General features: G+C 46.4%; 1 protein-coding gene across 7 annotated transcripts in view; it reads left to right on the forward strand.

Annotated features, from left to right (window-relative positions):
- The window catches only part of dlg3 (discs, large homolog 3), a 29,049-nt gene that overhangs the window by 4,121 nt on the left and 5,547 nt on the right, over positions 1–19,381 (forward strand). Inside the window, exons 1-7 of one of the 7 annotated variants that reach the window (XM_084469773.1) lie at positions 3,988–4,104; positions 5,615–5,810; positions 6,924–7,026; positions 13,682–13,796; positions 17,074–17,250; positions 17,658–17,733; positions 18,706–18,808. In XM_084469773.1, coding sequence (XP_084325899.1) covers positions 4,016–4,104; positions 5,615–5,810; positions 6,924–7,026; positions 13,682–13,796; positions 17,074–17,250; positions 17,658–17,733; positions 18,706–18,808 — 859 coding nt within the window. In that variant the 5' untranslated portion in view covers positions 3,988–4,015. Of the gene's footprint in view, positions 1–3,987; positions 4,105–5,614; positions 5,811–6,898; positions 7,027–7,618; positions 7,973–11,918; positions 12,102–13,681; positions 13,797–17,073; positions 17,251–17,657; positions 17,734–18,705; positions 18,809–19,381 lie in introns of those variants that run through there. The other 6 variants (XM_084469775.1, XM_084469770.1, XM_084469771.1 and 3 more) reach the window with 6 other exon arrangements.

Below are 19,381 nucleotides of genomic sequence, written 5' to 3' on the forward strand. Positions count from 1 at the left end.
CTGTTACCATGCATATATTGGCGGAAGGCACAGTCGCATGAGCCAGCCAGCCAGGGTTCAGTGGACATTCCCTCAGCTGTCATGATTCATCCACACACTGCTGGGGAAACCAGGCCACAGACTCCGACCCCCTTCCCCCCCCCCCCCCCCGCCCTTACCCACAGCCCACCCCCGTTCATCACACAAGCAGCCCGGGCTGCCAGCAACCATCACACACACACACACACTCACACACACACACACACACACACACACACACACACACACACACACATGGGTATGGTGGCACCGACTCATAATGTGCTGACACACACGAAGGAACACATAGTCATGCAGACATTTTCACACATGCACACATGCATATCCACACACACATATAAACACACACACACACACAATACACATAGAAACACACATAAACACCCACACCCACACACACACACATACATACACACACATACACAAAACACCTGACACACTTGCGCGCACACAGCTCATAACAATGCAAAACACATTACCAGACACACACATATGCATAGACACACTCGCACAAATGCAAAAAAAAACCCACACTCGCCCACATCCCCATGGGTATACAGTCACACCTATAGTCTAGCAGTCCTCCCATAAATCAGCACCGGAGCAGCACTGGCCGACACACTCCTAGTGTCACTGTGACACCACCTGTTGGCCCTCGCTGGGTTTCTCTTTCATGTCTGCTTTAGAGCAGAGAGAGAGAGAGCGAGAGCGAGCGAGCGAGAGCGGATGACATCATGACTGACAACAGAGGTGGATGGCGGTCAGAGCAGATGAGCGTCTGGTCAACGCTGACAGCCAGGGGAGAGGAGACGGCTCCTTCCAGCCTCCACAGGCGCCTCCTCAGACCACGCCCCGTGGGAGCTGCGTAGAAGCCGTATCACGTTGACATGGAGCGCTGCGATGCAAATGACTCCAATGTCTGCATCGCAATGGGTGTATTTGTGTTAGGATGTTGATATTATGGATAATATGTAATAACACACATACATGTACACATGCACACACACTGGTACACATTTAGTATTTGAATGAATTACATTGTGTAAAACTCGAAATAAACTGTTGTATTAAGTCAACTAAGTCAAAAGTACTAAACACTAAAATACTAAACCATGGCCACAAGCAGCATTATGTTTTCAGAAAAACAAGGCGAAAAACAGAATGATTCCCTATACCATCAGTTGCCTCCGCATGATATATATATCTCTATACAAACATTCATATATGTCTGTATACAAACACTTATATATGTATATATATATTGTATGTATATGTGGCATGTTGCATGTGCCACGGTCCATGTGGCAGCAGCCTACCTTTCTGCCGGGGTTAGTTTAACATGGATTCTATAGTAAGCCCCGGCTGCACAACAAGTGGAGTATGATGCTTGTGAAGATGAGTCAGAGCACGCATTGGTCTCTGTCCATCTGTGCGTCCCCCTCATTGGTGTCATCGCACACACACACACACACACACACACACACACACACACACACACACACACACACACAGTCGCCCCCCCTCCATCTGATACTACTCTGTAGATGGACATCTACTGTCTGTATCCTAATGCCACCATCTTGTTATGTTTCTCTGTCTGGTTCTTTATCTGCCATTCTGTGGACTGTACTTCCCCCACTCAGGACGGAAGAAGTCTATGAAATCGTTATCTTTGAACGTGTGTGTGGGAGTGTGTGTGTGTGTGTGTGTGTGTGTGTGTGCACATGCATGCCGGGCTTGCAAGGGCGGCGTTAATGCAGTAGCCAAACAAATAACCTCTCTCCCTAGAGTTTGTGTTTGGCAGCGGTAGTTAGACACACAGGACGACGCCATCAGACATGTCTCTCGCAGAGTGTGCCTGATAAGCAGGCTAATCTTTAACACAGTGCATTCCTGGAAACCTTTGACCCAGTCGTCGGGAGACGTCATCGACGAGCCCGAGGCTTACTTTCCCCTGCAGTGACACACACACACTAACACCAAGTACGAAACATAGCATGCAGGCAATCATAGCATATTCATTGGGTGCGCTCGAGTCTCAACTGTTAATCATTCATCACGCCTCCTTTATTCTTAGCCTCAGCAAAGCTTGAATTATCTTAAACCGTCTGCCGCCTTAGCTGTGGATGCAGCCCCCACCTCCGACAACACCCCACGACTCCATGTTATATTAGAAATCAAATATCAGGTTGTGAGGATGTGAAGTAGATGCACTCAAAGTCAAAATCCATGTGCCTCAATCTAAGTTACGAGGCCCTTTGCATGAAACAAGCAGGATCTGGTAGTCTGGGAGTTAATTTATCTTTCTCTGATCCTACCAGAGAGTTGTGGCACAGGGAAGGAAGAGAGAGAGAGAGAGAGAGAGAGAGAGAGCGGGCTGTGAGAAGGTGGCGTCTGTTTGTTAGGAAAATGGTGTCCATCTGCAATGTCCGCCATTAATCAGTCAAGCAGAGCCAATAACTGAGCACAGCCCAGGGCAGCACCTCCCACATTTACAGCATTAGGACTACCACAACAGCACAGTAGGTGGGTGGGTGTATGCGTGTGTGTGTGTGTGTGTGTGTGTGGGTGTGTGTGTGGGTGTGTGTTGGTCAGCGCGGGGGGGGGGGGGGGGGGTGGTTATAGGAGACATTGCCGGGCAATGAGAAAGGCGTTTACAGCACTAGAACTGTTGACATTCCTGGCGGGGATGAAAAGGAGGAGGAGAGGTGGTGGTTGGGGTGGAGTTGGGGGGCGCGGGGTAGGGTTAGAGACGGTCACATGATGGGGAAGCAAGCTCTTGATCCTGCTGCTGAAGTCCACTGGAATCCACTCCTGTTTACATTGAACTGCCAGGACTGCTCTTCATATGCACGTGGGCCTACATGCACAAGCCATAACAATGGACCCCCCCCCCCCCCCAACCTTAACACACACACACACACACACACACCCACATGCACACAGAAGCGCCCACAATCTCCCACTGAAGCTACCACTGCCAATAATATAATAAACCGCCCTTGGTTGTCCGACTATCACAGTTGGGATTCTGGAGCCTTTCATGCGACCGGCTTTCCATCTCATTGTCAGGTCAGAGGCTCGAAGGAAGTGACATCAAACAGCCCCTGAATGTCATGTTAGGGTTTGTGTGTTCCCCCTGCGTTGTGTATCCTTTTGATGAATGAGCTGGGGGAGCTGTTAAGAATCTGTCTGCTGCAGTCTCCAGAGGAGCTGGGGCTGACAGACAGGAATGCTGTGTGCGTATGTGTGTGTGTGTGTGTGTCTGTGTCCGCTTGTCCGTGTGTGTGTGTGTGTGTGTGTGTGTGTGTCTGCTTATCCGTTTGGGTGTGTGTGTGTGTGTGTGTGTGTGTGTGTCCCCGCTTGTCCGTGTGTGTTTGGGTGTGTGTGTGTGTGTGTGTGTGTCCGCTTGTCTGTGTGTGTGTGTGTGTGTATGTGTGTATTTGTGGAGAGAGAGAGGGCATGGAGCAACAGGGGCCACAGCAGAGAGAGAGACGGAGCGTTGTATAGATTGAGACTTGGATGACCTCCAACATCACACGTCCCACTCCTGTCGGTTTTGATGTGACACATGGTCCCTCTTTTCAGACGGAAGATCCTGGCGGTTGTTAGCCAAGGGAGGAAATGAGGGTTTTTTTTTCGGATGCTGCTTCTACGGGAATAGAGGCAGGAGATCATCCGTGTGGGCGGCGAGGGTTAATTTTTTCCACCCCCGGTCGGTGATGATGATGATGATGATGTGGGAAAAAAAAAGTGTTTCTGACAGCTGGAAGCTGTTTTGCATCACAAGTCACCCCGGCCTGAGATAAAGCAACACCACAGCCCTTTCTCCGGTACTGCCTCTGAAAGTATGTGTTCCCGCGGCGCGCCAGCCCCGAGAGAGAGGAAGGGTGAGAAGGAGAGACAGAGACAGGAGGGAGAGGGAGAGTGAGAGAGAGAGATCCTCCGTAGTGGGGCGATTTCTTTCTTAGCCGCCATGTTCACCGTGAACATTTCTTCCTCCATGTCGCTGGTGCGGACTTTGCCCGAACGCACGGTTAGGAAATGCAAGCACAACAACCCAAGGTAACCATGGAGACCCCGTCTGGCTTGCAGAGAGAGGGGGGGTTGGGGGGGGGGGGGGTTGGGGGTAATGACACTCAAGATGGAGTACAATGTTTTTTTGTCTTTTGAGCTTCGGTGGTTTTAAGACGTTTAAGACGGATGCGTTGTTTATACAGAAATACTTTCATGTATCTCCCTATTATGACTCATGTAAGGGTACTATTGAAACTTGAAACATGAGAGAATAGTTGGTGCAAAGGAGTTACTGTATCAGTTACTGTATTATAAAATGTCCCCAATCTTAAATTTATTTTCAAAATGGCACTCTATGTAGCAGCCTCTATGTAGCCGTTCAAATGCTGCTTATGCTCCCTTTCTCTTTTTTTTGGATTCAATATAGTCGGAACTCAGAGTCAAAATGCTATTATCTCAAAAGGACGCAAAGATCTTCCGCTCTGCACGTCCCGCCCCCCCCCTGAACTGGGCATAAACACTATGCTAGCACCCTCCAACTCCAGAAGTAGTTAGCTATGCGCCCTACCAAAGTCATTTCAAACTTTCTGCGTCTCTTCAGCTTATTTTAGTGCCGTGAATAGGCTTGTTTCCAATGTGGTCATAAGTAGGCTGCAGAACTTTTTAACGGTGCTGAGGAGGAGGCTTCCAGTGATTAGAAAGGTAGTCCAAATAGCAGCGCAGGGCCATTAGACTCAAAACAGGGATTGTTACTGAGTACTTCCAGAGAAGGCCACTAATGGGAGCCACGCATTGTTCTCACTGCTTTCCTGTGTGTGTGTTTGAGTGTGTATTTGTGTGAGTGTCTGTTTCTGTGTTTCAGTTTGTGTGTGTGTATGGTTGGGTGTATTTGGGTGTGTGTATATTTACATGTGTGTGTTTGTGTGTATGTATTTGGATGTTTGTGTGTGTGTGTGTGTGTGTGTGTGTGTGTGTGTGTGTGTGTGTTCCAGAGTGTACCTGTGTCCTCTGAAGGCTGTTGATGTCCTATAGCCGTGGGGTTGTCATCTCTCGCACCCTCAGTGGTGACCAAGCCGGACTGAATAGCCTGTTTTGGTTTTCATAGCAATATGCATTCCTACAGTATTCGGGTTGTCATAACTGTTCTAGATAATCTTGTGTTTGTGCTTCTGCTACGAATGAATATTGTTGATGCTGCTGCTATTACATGTTATTAATGTAGATATTTGAGGTGAAAGTATTGTTGCTTAATGTTAAGAACTGATTCCAGTGACTAAATGACCTCTTGCCTCATGCATGGAACACAACCCAGATTCCTGGATACCACACACACACACACACACACACACACACACACACACACACACACACACACAGTAAATAAAACACATTAAAAAGCACATTGTTTGTCCCACCCCCCTCCCCCTTTTGTTTGTTGTGTCTCCCTGTCTCACCTGTTTTTCTATGTCTCTCCTTCTCCCCGTCTGTCTCTCTGTCCTGCCCCGTCTCCCCCCCCCCCCCCTCTGTCTCCCTCCTCACGCCTCTCCTGTGCTCTCAGTCCCGCCCCGCGTCCTGACGTTGTCGCTCTGTTTGGCAGGGAGCCACGGAAGGTGCTTTTGCACAAGGGCTCCACAGGGCTGGGCTTCAACATCGTGGGCGGCGAGGACGGAGAGGGTATCTTCGTCTCCTTCATCCTGGCCGGGGGGCCGGCCGACCTCAGCGGGGAGCTGAGGCGGGGAGATCGCATCCTCTCGGTACGTTGTTTTTTTTTTTTACTTGATCTGATTTTTATGTGTATTGTATATGTGTATTTATTACTCATCAGCATCTCAATGCTGTGGAATGCTCCGTTCACTTTCATGGGCCCTCCCGACTTCCGGTGGTGAATTATTTTTCAGTAATGACCGTTGCTAAGCATATAATGACCGCTGTGAAGTAAAGTGGGTTTTTTTCACGTCTTTCGTGTCACTCCGCAAGTAGTCCGGTAACTTATCAACCCTAGCGTGTCTGGTTGCTTGTTTGGCGGACTATTTCTCTGCTGATCAACAACGAATGCTGGTAACAAATAAATTGTATTAAGACACACCGTGTGAAGTTATTTTTTCGTCTGAGCAAGTAGCCGTGTAATAAGCGGTGATAATGTATAGAACGCTGGTCATTATACCGAATAATGACCGGCATTCTATACATTATCCCTTACGTATTTGTGTATTCATCCAAAGCGACTTCCATTTAACACGGATACATGAGCAGGTGGCTTGAGGAAGTGCCGGCGTCTTGCTCAAGGATGCCAACAGGTTACCAAGCACACCTTTTAGGGATCAAGTACCTACCAAGATCCTAGTACCTTGCTCTGGCTGGGAGTCTGACACTGCTACACTATCTCTTTTTCTCTCTCTCTCTCTCTCTCTCTCTCTCTCTCTCTCTCTCTCTCTCTCTCTCTCTCTCTCTCTCTCTCCCTCTCTCTCTCTCTCCCTCTCATCCCCCACCATTTGCCACTTGTGAACACGTATAGTAAACTGTGCACTATTTCTTGCACTAAATCGCAGGAATACAATTATCATTAGCACTTCAAATAGTGGCTAACGAGAAGAGCATCTCTCGAGCATCTCTCGGAGCATCCCCCCCCCCCCCCCTTAAGACTAGAGACTTACTTTTATTTTGTTTGTTTTTTGTGTGTTCACTCAAGATGTTTCTTCCCAGTAGGTTATATCCTTTCAATTTAAAGGAGTTGCCACGGCTGGCCGACATTGCTTATTACAACCGTAGCGGCTGTGTCTTTTCTTTTTCGGTCTTCCCCTAACGGGACCGCCCACCATGGCGCTCCTCACCTGGGTCCAAGTGCTAAGAGGACTTCTTTGTCTCAGGTGAACGGGGTGAACCTGCGGAATGCGACGCACGAGCAGGCGGCCGCGGCTCTGAAGCGGGCGGGGCAGACGGTCACCATCATCGCTCAGTATCGTCCTGAAGGTAGGGAACGCGCGCTTGAATATCAGAGATATATTCATTATAACATTGTTATTACATTGTTAATCAAAACACTTGATTTGATTGTGATTGAGGGAGAATATTTTCACGTGTGCATCAGCAAACATTTAATCAAACTAAGTACATGTTATGATTAATGAGTAAGCCAGATACTGTTTGGTCCTTGTTTTACAAGGGTCAGTTAACAAGATATTATCATAATATACTTCATAAGTCGAACTGTCAATTGTGTACTTTCTGGTCATCTTGTCATCTGTTTTGAAGTGCAGCAAAATGTCCACCAAATGCAGGGTCAAAAATAAATAATTAAATAAAGGATTGTATTTCTTCTGCATAACCAATAGTTCGTAAAAAAAAAAATATATATATATATATATATATATATATATATACAATTGAAAAGTACAACGTCATTACGTTACGTTTAATATTGTACATGTACCTGGTCTGTTGAAAATAAGCACAACGCCACTGATAGGCCAATTCTCTGATGTATTCGGGTTCAGGGGCGGTACCTTTATTAGCAGTCTGAAGTGTTGGGCAAACTGCAAGGCGGGCAAACGTAACGCTGTTGTCTTCCGTTGCCTAGACGAGGCTCGCTCTCTCCCTCTCTCTCGCTCGCTCTGTAACAGTGCATGTCTGCCTGGGACAGGGAACGAGTAGCGACACAGGGGAACAGCAAACTAGTCGAGCGGAGAGTAGAATAGCGTATACCTTATCGCATGGTACGCGGGAGTCAAGTAGAATAGGGGCGACATTAACAAAGGTGGAGAAAAAAAACTTTGAACTCCTCGCTACCAAATGCGGATGGGGGATGGGCTCGGATACCACAAGCAGCAGGGCAGAAGCGGCATGAATTCTCATAATGGCTCGATGAAGAAACCGGCTCCGAATGCGATATAAGTCACATAGCCCCCTCGACGTTAAGGTGAGAGCGTTTCCTTGTTGACCTGTTTTGCTAGGCTGCGAGACATACAGTACGTTAACTTAACTTAACTTACACACGGGCACAGTTCAGACTATAGGCTTTATTGTTTTTAAGTTTGAGTTTTTTGGATCAGGTTCGTGAGCTAACGTTACTATTCTTAGCTTTTTGAACTGTCCCCAATGGCGCAAAATACACTTCGCTACGGCACTGAGCTTTCTTAACTCGTCACTAATGCGCAACTAATGTGTTTTTAATTCATTGTATTCGCCAAAAGCCTTAGTGTGGATTGGTAATGGGATTACCAAGGGCGTCTTCGATCACAACCGTTTCAGCCTCGAAGGGGTTTCAGGTAGGCCGGTTGGATTTAACGTGAACGGCCCTAGATGTCACGTCAGGTTAATACATTGGTGGAATGGTTGAGCCCACCTCCAGGCTTCATTCTGTAAGTCAGACTGATCGGTTGAGTTATAGGAAAACAGGTGTGTCCTTGTGTGTGTGGACAGAGATTGTGTGTTGTGGACATAAGAAGATTTAGGTTTATTCAACAAACTTTTGACATTTGGTTGACTCCTGGTGGATTCCTGTACCATGGAGGAGTAGTCGTAACTTTTATGGAGTTATACAAATAATTCATGTCTTTGTACTTTACATTTCTCTTTTCCCTAAATAAAATACAATCTTGTCAAAGGAAAAACAAAGTGATATTATGATGTGGTATTGGAATGTGTAGCAAGGTTGCTACTGAGATTTTTTTTGCTGCTATTACGATTATCAACAAAGGACATTGGGATGCATTTTATGTCTCATACGAATTGTGTATTTTGGTAATAACACAAAGTGTGAAGTATACTTTTTAGCACATATTACCAATCCCATGAATTAATTAACCATAAGGTTTACAGTTTCAAGGTCACGTTTCAAAAGGCTACCGAAGTGGTGCCGTTTTTGTTATTTACAAATAAACCAAAACATCAGTGGTTGTGGATGGTGGGCAGCATCACAGCCCATGCAGCAGACTAGATATGAAACAAAGCTGCCATACATAACGCTTCATTCATATCCATGTGAGTCCATGCAGTCTCTCTCAATGCCCACTAATCAAGCAACATATTGCACTACAACACATTCATCTTTGAAAGGAGTCATTGTTCCTTCTGCCAACAATTCTGTATTTTTCCCCCTTAGACACTGTGCCTCCATTGTGGGGACAGTGAAGTGACACTTTTTCGATCTGTTTGTGGCCCGGCAGATAATGCTTTACCGGCCTTAACAGACGAGTCGAGAGTCTGGCAAATGATTGACTCCCTGCGTCCTCACTTGTGCCTTTAAGATCCCTGGCCCTGGGTCTCTGCTGGCCCAGTGTGGGTGACAAGCAGGAGAGACCCCTGTGTGTGTGTTCTATGAGAAGATTGTGTGGGTTGGTGTTGGGTGTGCATGCTGTGTGCTCTACAGTGGGCATGCTGCCCGGACTGAGCACACTCTCTAGGGGCCCTGTGACTCTGGTCGGGGATAACTCAGATGAAACAGCAGCGATTAAGGACTACATGTGAGCACCAGGGCTTCCAGCATGGGGTCCTTCCTGCCCCCCCCCCCCCCCCTCGTTGGCTTGGTGCTGGAGCATCACCAAAAGCTGTTCCTCCTTAGAGCCATCCGGCATGGGGTGAATGGAAGAGATGGGAATGCCGTTCAGCACTCTCCCCCGTGCCTCTGTTTTAAAAGGGGTGTAATTACGGCAGAAACCCCATCAATTTAGGAAATGAGAGAAGACCGAGAATGGTGGCGGAACTGCCAGACCTCCAAGGCCAATCAAGCACAACTCCCAATGTTTCAGCGCTAGTTGGAGGCAGGTGGAGGACAAAACCATGTATATTGGTGAATTAGACATGATTCATCGTGGAGGCATGGTCGTGTTTCCCCTACATGCATCCAACAGTGGCGCAGCCCTGTCTCTGGTTTACTAGCGCCACTGCAATCAGCCATGCACATTAGAAATGATATCTATATAAATAGTATAATATTTATATTATACTATAATATATATTTATTTTTTCTTTAAATACATACCGGTGTATATATCTCAAGGGCAACAATGATAATTGAGGGAGGTGCAGTAGTAGGGGACTGCACCTCAATTATCATTATTGTTTTGGAAATATTGTGGAAAGTTGACCGCAACAGTGTTCTGCTTTAGAACATCGCAAATCGGCACTGTGCACTTGCACTTCAACATAGTGCACCTTACACACACCTCAGCACCACTGCTGACAACATTTTTAGGGGAAACTGCGATAAGTTACCACAGAGAACTCAAAGCCTGAGTCGGTGCCTGACAGATAGGGAGACTCGTAATGAAAATAAAAGTTTAGAATAGTTATCCATGTCTTTTCTTCGCCAGTTGAGCTTGTGATATTATTCTTAAAGGGTATGAAGGACCATACCTTGCTTTTATCCTTTATTTACACATTGGTTGTGACTAGTGGACCATCAGGAACTAACATGTAAACGCTAACTTCTAATGTAAAGAAGTTAGCACATGACCATGATGTGAAATCCAAACCCTAACCCTAAACACTATTGCTCTGAAGAGGCCCTAAATAATTGTTTTTATATGTAATATTGTAGTCATAAAATAAAAATCAATGCTTTTAAAAGTTTGAACCACATGATAGTTCAAACCACAGGGTTTGGGCCAAGGGCTCTCACAGTCTCCTATTAATAAACAACACCACACACTACTTCTAAATACCTGCCATGTTGCATAACTAGAACAAGCAAGCGAGTCCCCCCCCCCCAAAAAAAAGGCCTCCCAACTAATGAGGACAAGCGGTATAATAAACGAAATGACCCAGTTTCTATTTAGGCTGTCCCTTCGCTTCCCTTTGGTCACTCCTAAGCATTAGACTAGCGGGATTCTCCCTTGGTCGTTCTAATATAGCTGAGCCCCAAGAGGGTGTGTGTGTGTGCCCCGCCAGTGATCCCACGATCTCCATGTTCCAGTCTAGAACGGTGCGGCTTAAGAGTCCCCCCCCTGTATCGGGTTCCCCCTAAATCCCTAGGTGACCGCCACAGGCTACAGACCCAAGGCTACAGCTGCTCCCGCCGTCGACCTTGTCCAGTGTTCTTTTACTGGAGCTGTTTCTTGTGTCCCGTGCTTATTGCTCTCGGCACGTCTTCCTCATGTCTGCGCGAAAAGGGGCGCGCAGAGCCCCCCCCCCCCAATGAGGCGAGGCTCCCTCAGATGTGGACAGGGGGTGGTTGCCAGCGTTGTATCGAGCTATACCACCGGTGCTACGACAGTCTTTCGGTGGTTAACTCCATGATCCATTCGATTGTTTGGTTAACAAGTAGGCACGGTCGAGGTATTGGTTTAAAAGATGGTGAAGAAGATTAGGGTTTCTGGAGTGAAGGTCAGGGTAAGGATCTGGTGGTCGAGGTAGGCAATGAATTGTGGGATAAATAAACAGGGAAGAGGTCCGTGTTGTTGCACCTGTTTAACTTGCAGCACCGCCTCTCTCCCCCCACCGCTCCCCCACCGGAGCGGTGAGCCATCTGTTGTGCCCGTGTCGTACGGCCATTGTGGAAGATGACATTAAGCTGTTACTGTCCACCGTTTTAACCAGTCTTTATCCTCCTTTCCCCTGACTGCCCCCTATTTACCACCCCTTTATTCTTCCTGTTGGGTAAAGCGTTCTAGTGGGCCTGGCTGCTTCCGCATACAGGCCCTGCGTCTGGTGTGCACTCCCAGGTTCGCGCGGGGCGCTGCTAGTGGTTACTGTCATTCAGGTGGTGTCGTGTTACCTCCGCATTGTCGTCCTGCCCTGCCTGTATTGTTAACCCCTTCCAGCGGGGCGGGGCCCAGCCAGCGAGGGGGCCCGAGGCGGGGTTTCTGTTTGCTTTGAATCCACGTCAGGTTTCGCTCTGGGAACGTTATCTGTCTGGGGCGGAAGCTTGTGTTTTACACCTGACACACCGGCTTGTAACCTCGGCAGTACTCAAGGTATGGTGGTATGTATCTCGAGGCTGCTTGCCGGGGCTGGACTATGATAGGTGTTGGACTTTGAACGCTGCTTGTGTGTTGGAACAACGGGGGGTTGCCCACAATGGAGTAAGGCAAGAAGACCTAAGGACGGTAGGAGTGTGCTGTGGCAGTTAATGGAATGGTTGAGTCCAATCACGTGGCTTAGGTCTGTTTTTACAGACAAATTATGATGTGTATTTTTAAATGTATATAATGATGCAATAACAGGGATACCCTTGGTCATGAGTGAGTCACAAGACGGTGTCAATAAGCTCAATTGAAGTTTATTATAACGTGGGGATTTAGTGAAATTTATTTTATGTGTGAAGCTATTTTGGTTAGCACTGCTCTATTTGTTGAGACACGTCCTTCTTTCATGGGCTCTTGTGTTCCACGTTAGCGCGCTAGTCTTCGTGTGGTTCGAGCTGCCTCTGTTTGTTTTTCTAGCTTTCCAGTAGATGAGAGAGAGACACACACACACACACACACACACACACACACACACACACACACACACACACACACGGCTAATGAACGCCTTCTTAATGTGCAGGCCAGGTGGATCTGTGTATCATCCTCTCGGTGTACACACAAGGCAGCAACTGGATTCACACACCCATGACAAATGGTCGTCTACCTCTTCTGGGGGCTTTTCTCTCTCTCCTTATGAACTGCTATAGAGACTCAATTTTGAACTTAATTAATCGGTGTAATTAACTACCGGACACAAGATATTATGGGACTCGTGCGAGGCAGATCCGTGATGAAGCGGGAGCCGTTCCTGGGGTCATTAATCAGCGTGAAAAGAGCCACAGAAACACACACTTGCAGTTCATAGCCCTCCAGCCATGGCCACGGGGCAAGGGTCACTAGCGGCGTGCTATACACAACATTACACACAGTAATACCTGTCTGTTAAGCCACAGATATACTTGCTTTTTAACAATGCGTTCAAGTGGACCACCAGCTGCGCCGTCGACGGAATTGTTCACATACCTGCCTAATGTACTTTGCGTATTACTTGAGTTGAATTGAGGAGGTTACTATCTTGTTCCTTTTGAGATCAGGGGAAAAAAAAAACAATAGCAGCGGTATCTTCGACAGTGTCTCTAAAGTCGTGCCTTCTGTATCTTGACCTGTCACGTCCCCATACTCCCCCTGGTCTGGTCAAGAGCACGTTTAGCTCTGGCCCAGGGACAAGAATCATCAGGGACCTTGCAGTACGATATTAGGCCTACGATGATTTTTGAAGGGTCGAGCCGATATGGATTGCGATTCTGCAAACATCGCGATAACATCTTCAACAAATTGAATGGAGACAAAAATGTAATTGGAACGCGGGTTCTACATATCTGTCATTATTTATGTTGAACAAAACTGAACGTATTTGATGCAAATTGACAATTTACTAATGCAAATAATGATTCTTATTTTCATTGTTGATTTAATAAAAGTGATGACCATTTTGTCTATACTCAAATGGTAATCGTCGGTCTCACGTAACCAGAACACAAAGTGATGTTTTGCCGCATTGTCTGATTCACATATTTTCAGTTATTTCAACTGTTTATTTAAACGATTCATTTGTGTTTTTACCATCGATCAACACACCAAGTAACCGTCCCGTCCTTTCAGCACTGTGACTGCGGCAGCACTCTAAACGGTGTCTGTGGTTGTGTGTCTGTGTGCAGAGTACAGCCGCTTTGAGTCCAAGATCCACGACTTGAGGGAACAGATGATGAACAGCAGCATGAGTTCTGGATCAGGCTCCCTGCGCACCAGTGAGAAGCGCTCCCTTTATGTCAGGTAAGGCTGGAGCGCACGCTCACTCACTCACTCACTCACTCACTCACACACTATCTCACTCACTCACGCGGTCAACACGTTGGGATACTAGGCTGAAAGCCGTTGTGGTCACAAACGGCAAAGTGATTGGTTTGAGTTAGTTTGCATAATAGATCAAATAGCCCTATCTCACCTGAACTGTTACTTCAAGTTAGTCAATACCTCCAATAAAGTGTTTATTTAAAAGTGACCGTAAGCTCAGTTTGTTGACCGTAAGCTCAGTCAACACGTCCATGTTGTCACGTGGGTATTCGCACACTTAAAGATGTCGTGTTAGTTTAGTTAGTGCAACTGGTCCTTGCGTTTCCGCTTTGTTAAACACACAGTCACACGCACAGTACAAGGTAATTGGGAATCCTTTGACTCATTTGACTACATTTGCAGAGTCGTCACTTTTTCCCCTAAGCCATGATCACACAACCGTTTTCTTTAGTTAGTTGTCTTTGTTTTATTACATTGGCCTTCACAAACCTTTCCTGATTCAGTTGAAGAAGTTGCATGGTTCACCCACGTTGTCCAAGACCCCCCCCCCAACCAGTGAGGTGATAGATCGATGTAGGAGCTGTTTGCTATTGTGAGTCATGGAGCCCTTATAGACTAGCTTCTTCAAGGCATGTAGAGCCTAGCCTAGCTTCCTGCATGGGTGACTAAGCCCCCAGTTATGTAGGAAACGCTGTCTAGTTATCCAGCAGCGGCAGTGGCAGCATCAGCGCTGTACTCCCAGCCCAGCCTCAGGAATGTGGAGGCGTTAAGCCTCAAAGGTGTGCGCGCGCGCACACACACACACACACACACACACACACACACACACACACACACACACACACACACACACACACACACACACACACACACACACACACACACACACACACACACACACACACACACACACACTAGATTAGCGCGATGCTACCACTGAGGTGACTGTGTCCCTGTCTCATCTTTCTAAACACAAGGGCTGAAATTCTATGTACACTTCAACCTATCGATTGGTCGATTAGGTGGGGGGTAGTTAATTAAACTACCGCTGGATTAACAAAATCCGCCACAGTGCACTGGCAGCACTCTACCTGGGAGCCTAAATATCCTGATATCCTATAGGTGCTGAGTGGAGGAAGTCAACAATCAACTCAAAAATGAAATACATAAAAATATATTACTAAATACTAAACATTTTCCTCCCGTCCCTGAAAATAATAGATTAGGAAGCGCTGATTTCCTAGTGATAAGGACACCAGTGATTCTCTGACCAGTGAGGTGTCTGGCCTACTTTCATTATTATCTTTGTTAAACCAAGTGGCATTGTAGGTTTTTATATGTATTCTGTCCCAGCTGTTGTTTGTAAAGGCAAGAATAGGTCGGCCAGAATCCCCCAGCCGCAAGAAGAGTAAATGCACTAGTGCCCACAGAGCTGCTCTCTCTTTCGCTCTCTCTCTTTCGCTCTCTGTCTCTCTCGTGGAACACAGTGGTTAGCCTGTAGACGTCGGTCAGGAGATGGGAGAACCTGCTCAACAGGTTCCTATGTTATTTCGCATAACGGTGGGTCAACTTGTCTAACCAGGTAGAGGAACTCCACGTGGATGTTGTGTCGAAACAAAGGTCTATCTGTGTCACGGAACACTCTTTGTTCAAAACCACACTGGGGAGGCATTTGGCCCATCTGCCTCATTTTCTTCCTTGTTTTGACTGCCTTTCACTAATCGTATATAACCTCAGTGTTCCCGTGGGACCTTTTGCTTGTTAGCTGAATGTATTGGGTGACACTGGCAGAATTATCAAGCCCTGTTGCGGGTATCTCATTTCAAAACTAGACACTCAAGGCAGCTGAATGTCGCATTGTCAGCACAGCTCTCTCTATACACTGCGGGACACACAGACCCCGGACCCCATACACACACACACACAACGGTGTACAGTAGACGACGTCAGTGCTGAGCTGAAGTGAAGCTGCGGCAGATTCGAATGCTCGCCTGTATCTGAATACGTTAAAGGAGTTTAGTAACAACTAGCGGTGAGGTTACTGATTTCAACCAACCAAATACCCCCACCCCTCCCTTTCCAATGACAATGGTAGCCTGTACCGGCCTATATTTGTATGTATTTAGTGGGTAGAAGGTATTTCCGTCTCACGATGCAACACGGTTTCTTTTTCCTATAATTCAGTTGAATCAATCCACTATGGTGTGTCTTTGTCATAGTCACCATGGTCACAAGACATGTTGTACGTGGTGGGGGTAACAACCTATTTATGTTCCTCCACACAGTCGTCTTATTGCATCCATAGTGGTCAACTACATTCACAGACCTATAATTATCGATATCTGCCATCGCCATCTATCATTGATTTTTTGAACCCGATATCGATATCTTTCTGCTCCTCAAGGTCGATACTGATATCAATAACCGATAATTATTTTTAAAATGTATATTCCTGTAGTTTTGACCTAACCAGATTTATCATGACATGAGCATTACTACTATGAACAAAACAAAGCCAAGACAGCAGTTTTGACTCTTCAAATAAAGTGACCATATTTATTTAATAATAAATATACAATTTGAGTCAATCATAAAATCCACAATCCGTCAATGTCATTAGCAATGTGTTTCCCTGAACAATGAGTGAACTAAAAACCAACAGGTATTGTGCTTTGTCAGCAGATAAAACATTTGACGCTATTGAGAATGAGGAGTCATGTGATTTTTGGGGAGGGGAGGGGAGGGGTTTGAGCCCGTCCGCCATGATGGCATCCATGGCTATCGGTTGCCAGGGGCAACGTTGTCAGAGCGGCATAGAGACAGATGAGGAAATACGCAACATATCCAACATGATAGATATTTTCGGAATGTTGAGTGAAGGGCAATTTCCACCAGAACCGTCACTTTTTTTGAAAGTTGCCGGTTCGCAGGAGCCTACAGAAATCCACCCACACCGCATTTTTTTAACCAAAAATAAATTGTATTATCGGAGCTATCAATAATTTTATCGGGATGATGTCATAATTGCTGATATCGGCCCGATAATTATTGGGTCGATAATTATCGGACATCCCTAATTTGAGGTGTGTGTGAAACGCCACAATAATTGAATCCTCTTAATATATTTAGGACAATGAAAGGACGGCACCGTCTTTATGAGCTGCCTCAGAGAGAGCGTTAAGCTTCTCGGACACTTGGACACATGTCCTACTGGTGCATCCCTGCTAAAACGTGGACCTGTGTTGTTTTTTTGCAGAGCTCTGTTTGACTACGACCGGACCAGGGACAGCTGTCTGCCCAGCCAGGGTTTGAGCTTCTCGTACGGGGACATCCTCCACGTCATCAACGCCTCCGATGATGAGTGGTGGCAGGCGCGGCTCGTCACGCCACATGGCGAGAGCGACCAGATCGGGGTCATTCCCAGCAAGAAAAGGTACCATTTCCCCGGGGGGCTAAACCTGAAACCGCTGCCACGGTTCTGGTCACGAGGGAACGCCTGGAATGGGAGATGCTTCGACTGTGCGTTCATGGCTGGAGAGCGAGACTTCTGATGGAACGCTATCTGTATCCGTTATACATTTCAGATATTGCTATTTATTTTTCTTCTCTTGTTGTTTCTTGTTCTTATTCCGCCTGCTCGGGGATGTACTGAACGCTCATAGGAAGTAACACAGCGGAAATTGCATTTTTTGGTCGACTGGAATAATGGAAGAATTCCTGTTCAGCCTGGGTCGGCGGCATGTCTGACCTTAATTCGGAACCGCCTTTGTGTTCACACGAGTTCCAGAGTGTAACGGATTCTATTCCCTGTTCCTTTTGTCTGGGCGGTTCTGCGGGCAGGGTGGAGAAGAAGGAGCGGGCCAGGTTAAAAACGGTCAAGTTTCACGCGCGGACGGGGATGATTGAGTCCAACAGGGTAAGTTTGTTGTTGTGGTGATAGCGTGGTTATCAATACAGAGGAAACAATAGGGTTATTGCGTCAGCGTAGGAGAAGACGAGTCTTACCGCTGAAAACAATGCATACGATCTAAATACAAAAGTAGGTTGATTTTAATCAATTTGACTTGCATTGAAAGCTCCACAGAATTTAAGATGTGATCAATGGTGCGAAATTCTGATGAATAACACTATTATTTAGTTACCTAGGTCAACTGTACCATTGCTCTCCACATTTCTCAATCTTTGTAAAGGCCAATCTATCTTAAACTCTGCTGACTAAGATAAATCATGAACATTTTGCGTTGTTTACAATGCAAACAGCTAGAGGCGCAACACAAGAACATTGCGTACTACTCCTTTTTAAGTATTCTCTAATACAAGATATAAGTTTCAGATTGTGAGCTTTTGGCTTGTAACAACGCATCTAAAACACCTCTTATGTGTCAATCTAAACCAGGCTCACAGTATCCTATAGGCTCATGGGTTTAGTTTCACAGATACTTTACACAATACACTATTCAGGGTTGGCTGGAAGCTTGATGTCCTGTGTGGAAAGAGACACACCCTTGCTAATAGAGATGGGTCGCATTACTGACTGATCTGGCGTTAATGGAGATCCCCTCGAAACCAGGGGGATTCCAATGTGCTGGAGTTAAAGAAAAACAAATTGAATCCCGTTCAAGAGAAAACACTGTCATATATTTCAGTTATTAGGTTTTTTTTGTATTAAAAAATTGAAGCCAATTTGTAGCATGTTCCCCTTTCATTGACATGCCATTCACGTACACCCCAGTGCCCTTGATTTATCGTCAACGTTGTTTACTATGAATTGAATGCATTTCCATTTCATTTGTTGTTCTGCATGTGTTCAGTGGCGTCATTGAAACCCATTGTTTTTGTTTTCACCTCCCCCACTCCCCCACTCCTCTCATCCACACACCTTCATCAGCAGCCAGTCAAAGTAAAGCGCAAAAAAAGTTTCAACCTCTCACGCAAATTCCCATTTTACAAGAGCAAGGAGAATATTGTGCAGGAGTTGGTGGAGGCTGAACGTAAGTAGCGGACGTTGTGAGTTTGGTTTTGTTTCTTTCATTTGCTTCACCCTCTCCCATCATGCTTCCGTATCGTCTCAACTCCAATCTTTAAGTTCACCTCCTTGGGGCGGGTTGTTTGATTGCATGACAACACCTCTGTCACCTCCTTCACCCCCCCCCCTCCCACCACCTCTCTCCACCCTGGAGAGGGAACCCATGGCTCCGTACGTGGGCCTTTCTGTTTCACACTCGCTGGTGTCTGTCTTTCCGTCCGTCTGTGTGTCTGTCTTTGGGCACCCGAGGGGTGATGCTGGTGTGTTGGTCCGCCAAAAGTGCACAGGTGTAACAAAGTCTTAAAATTCCCTGGATTCTTACTAATTGAAATGGGATTTTGTCTGCGTAAGCCCCGGGCTTGTGTACGACCTGGGCTTGGGTATGGCCTGGGCTTACTGTGTCCATAGCGGGCGTCATAGCGATTAGAGACAAAGGATAACCCTTACCCAGTGTATTGGAGGACCTAGCAAACACAAAGGCAACACCTCTCTTCGTCTCTCTCTTTCTTGCCCTGACACACACTAACCACTTCTTCTT

Source organism: Micromesistius poutassou (assembly GCF_964030765.1).
Source record: "Micromesistius poutassou genome assembly, chromosome: 6".
Taxonomy (NCBI): Eukaryota; Metazoa; Chordata; class Actinopteri; order Gadiformes; family Gadidae; genus Micromesistius; species Micromesistius poutassou.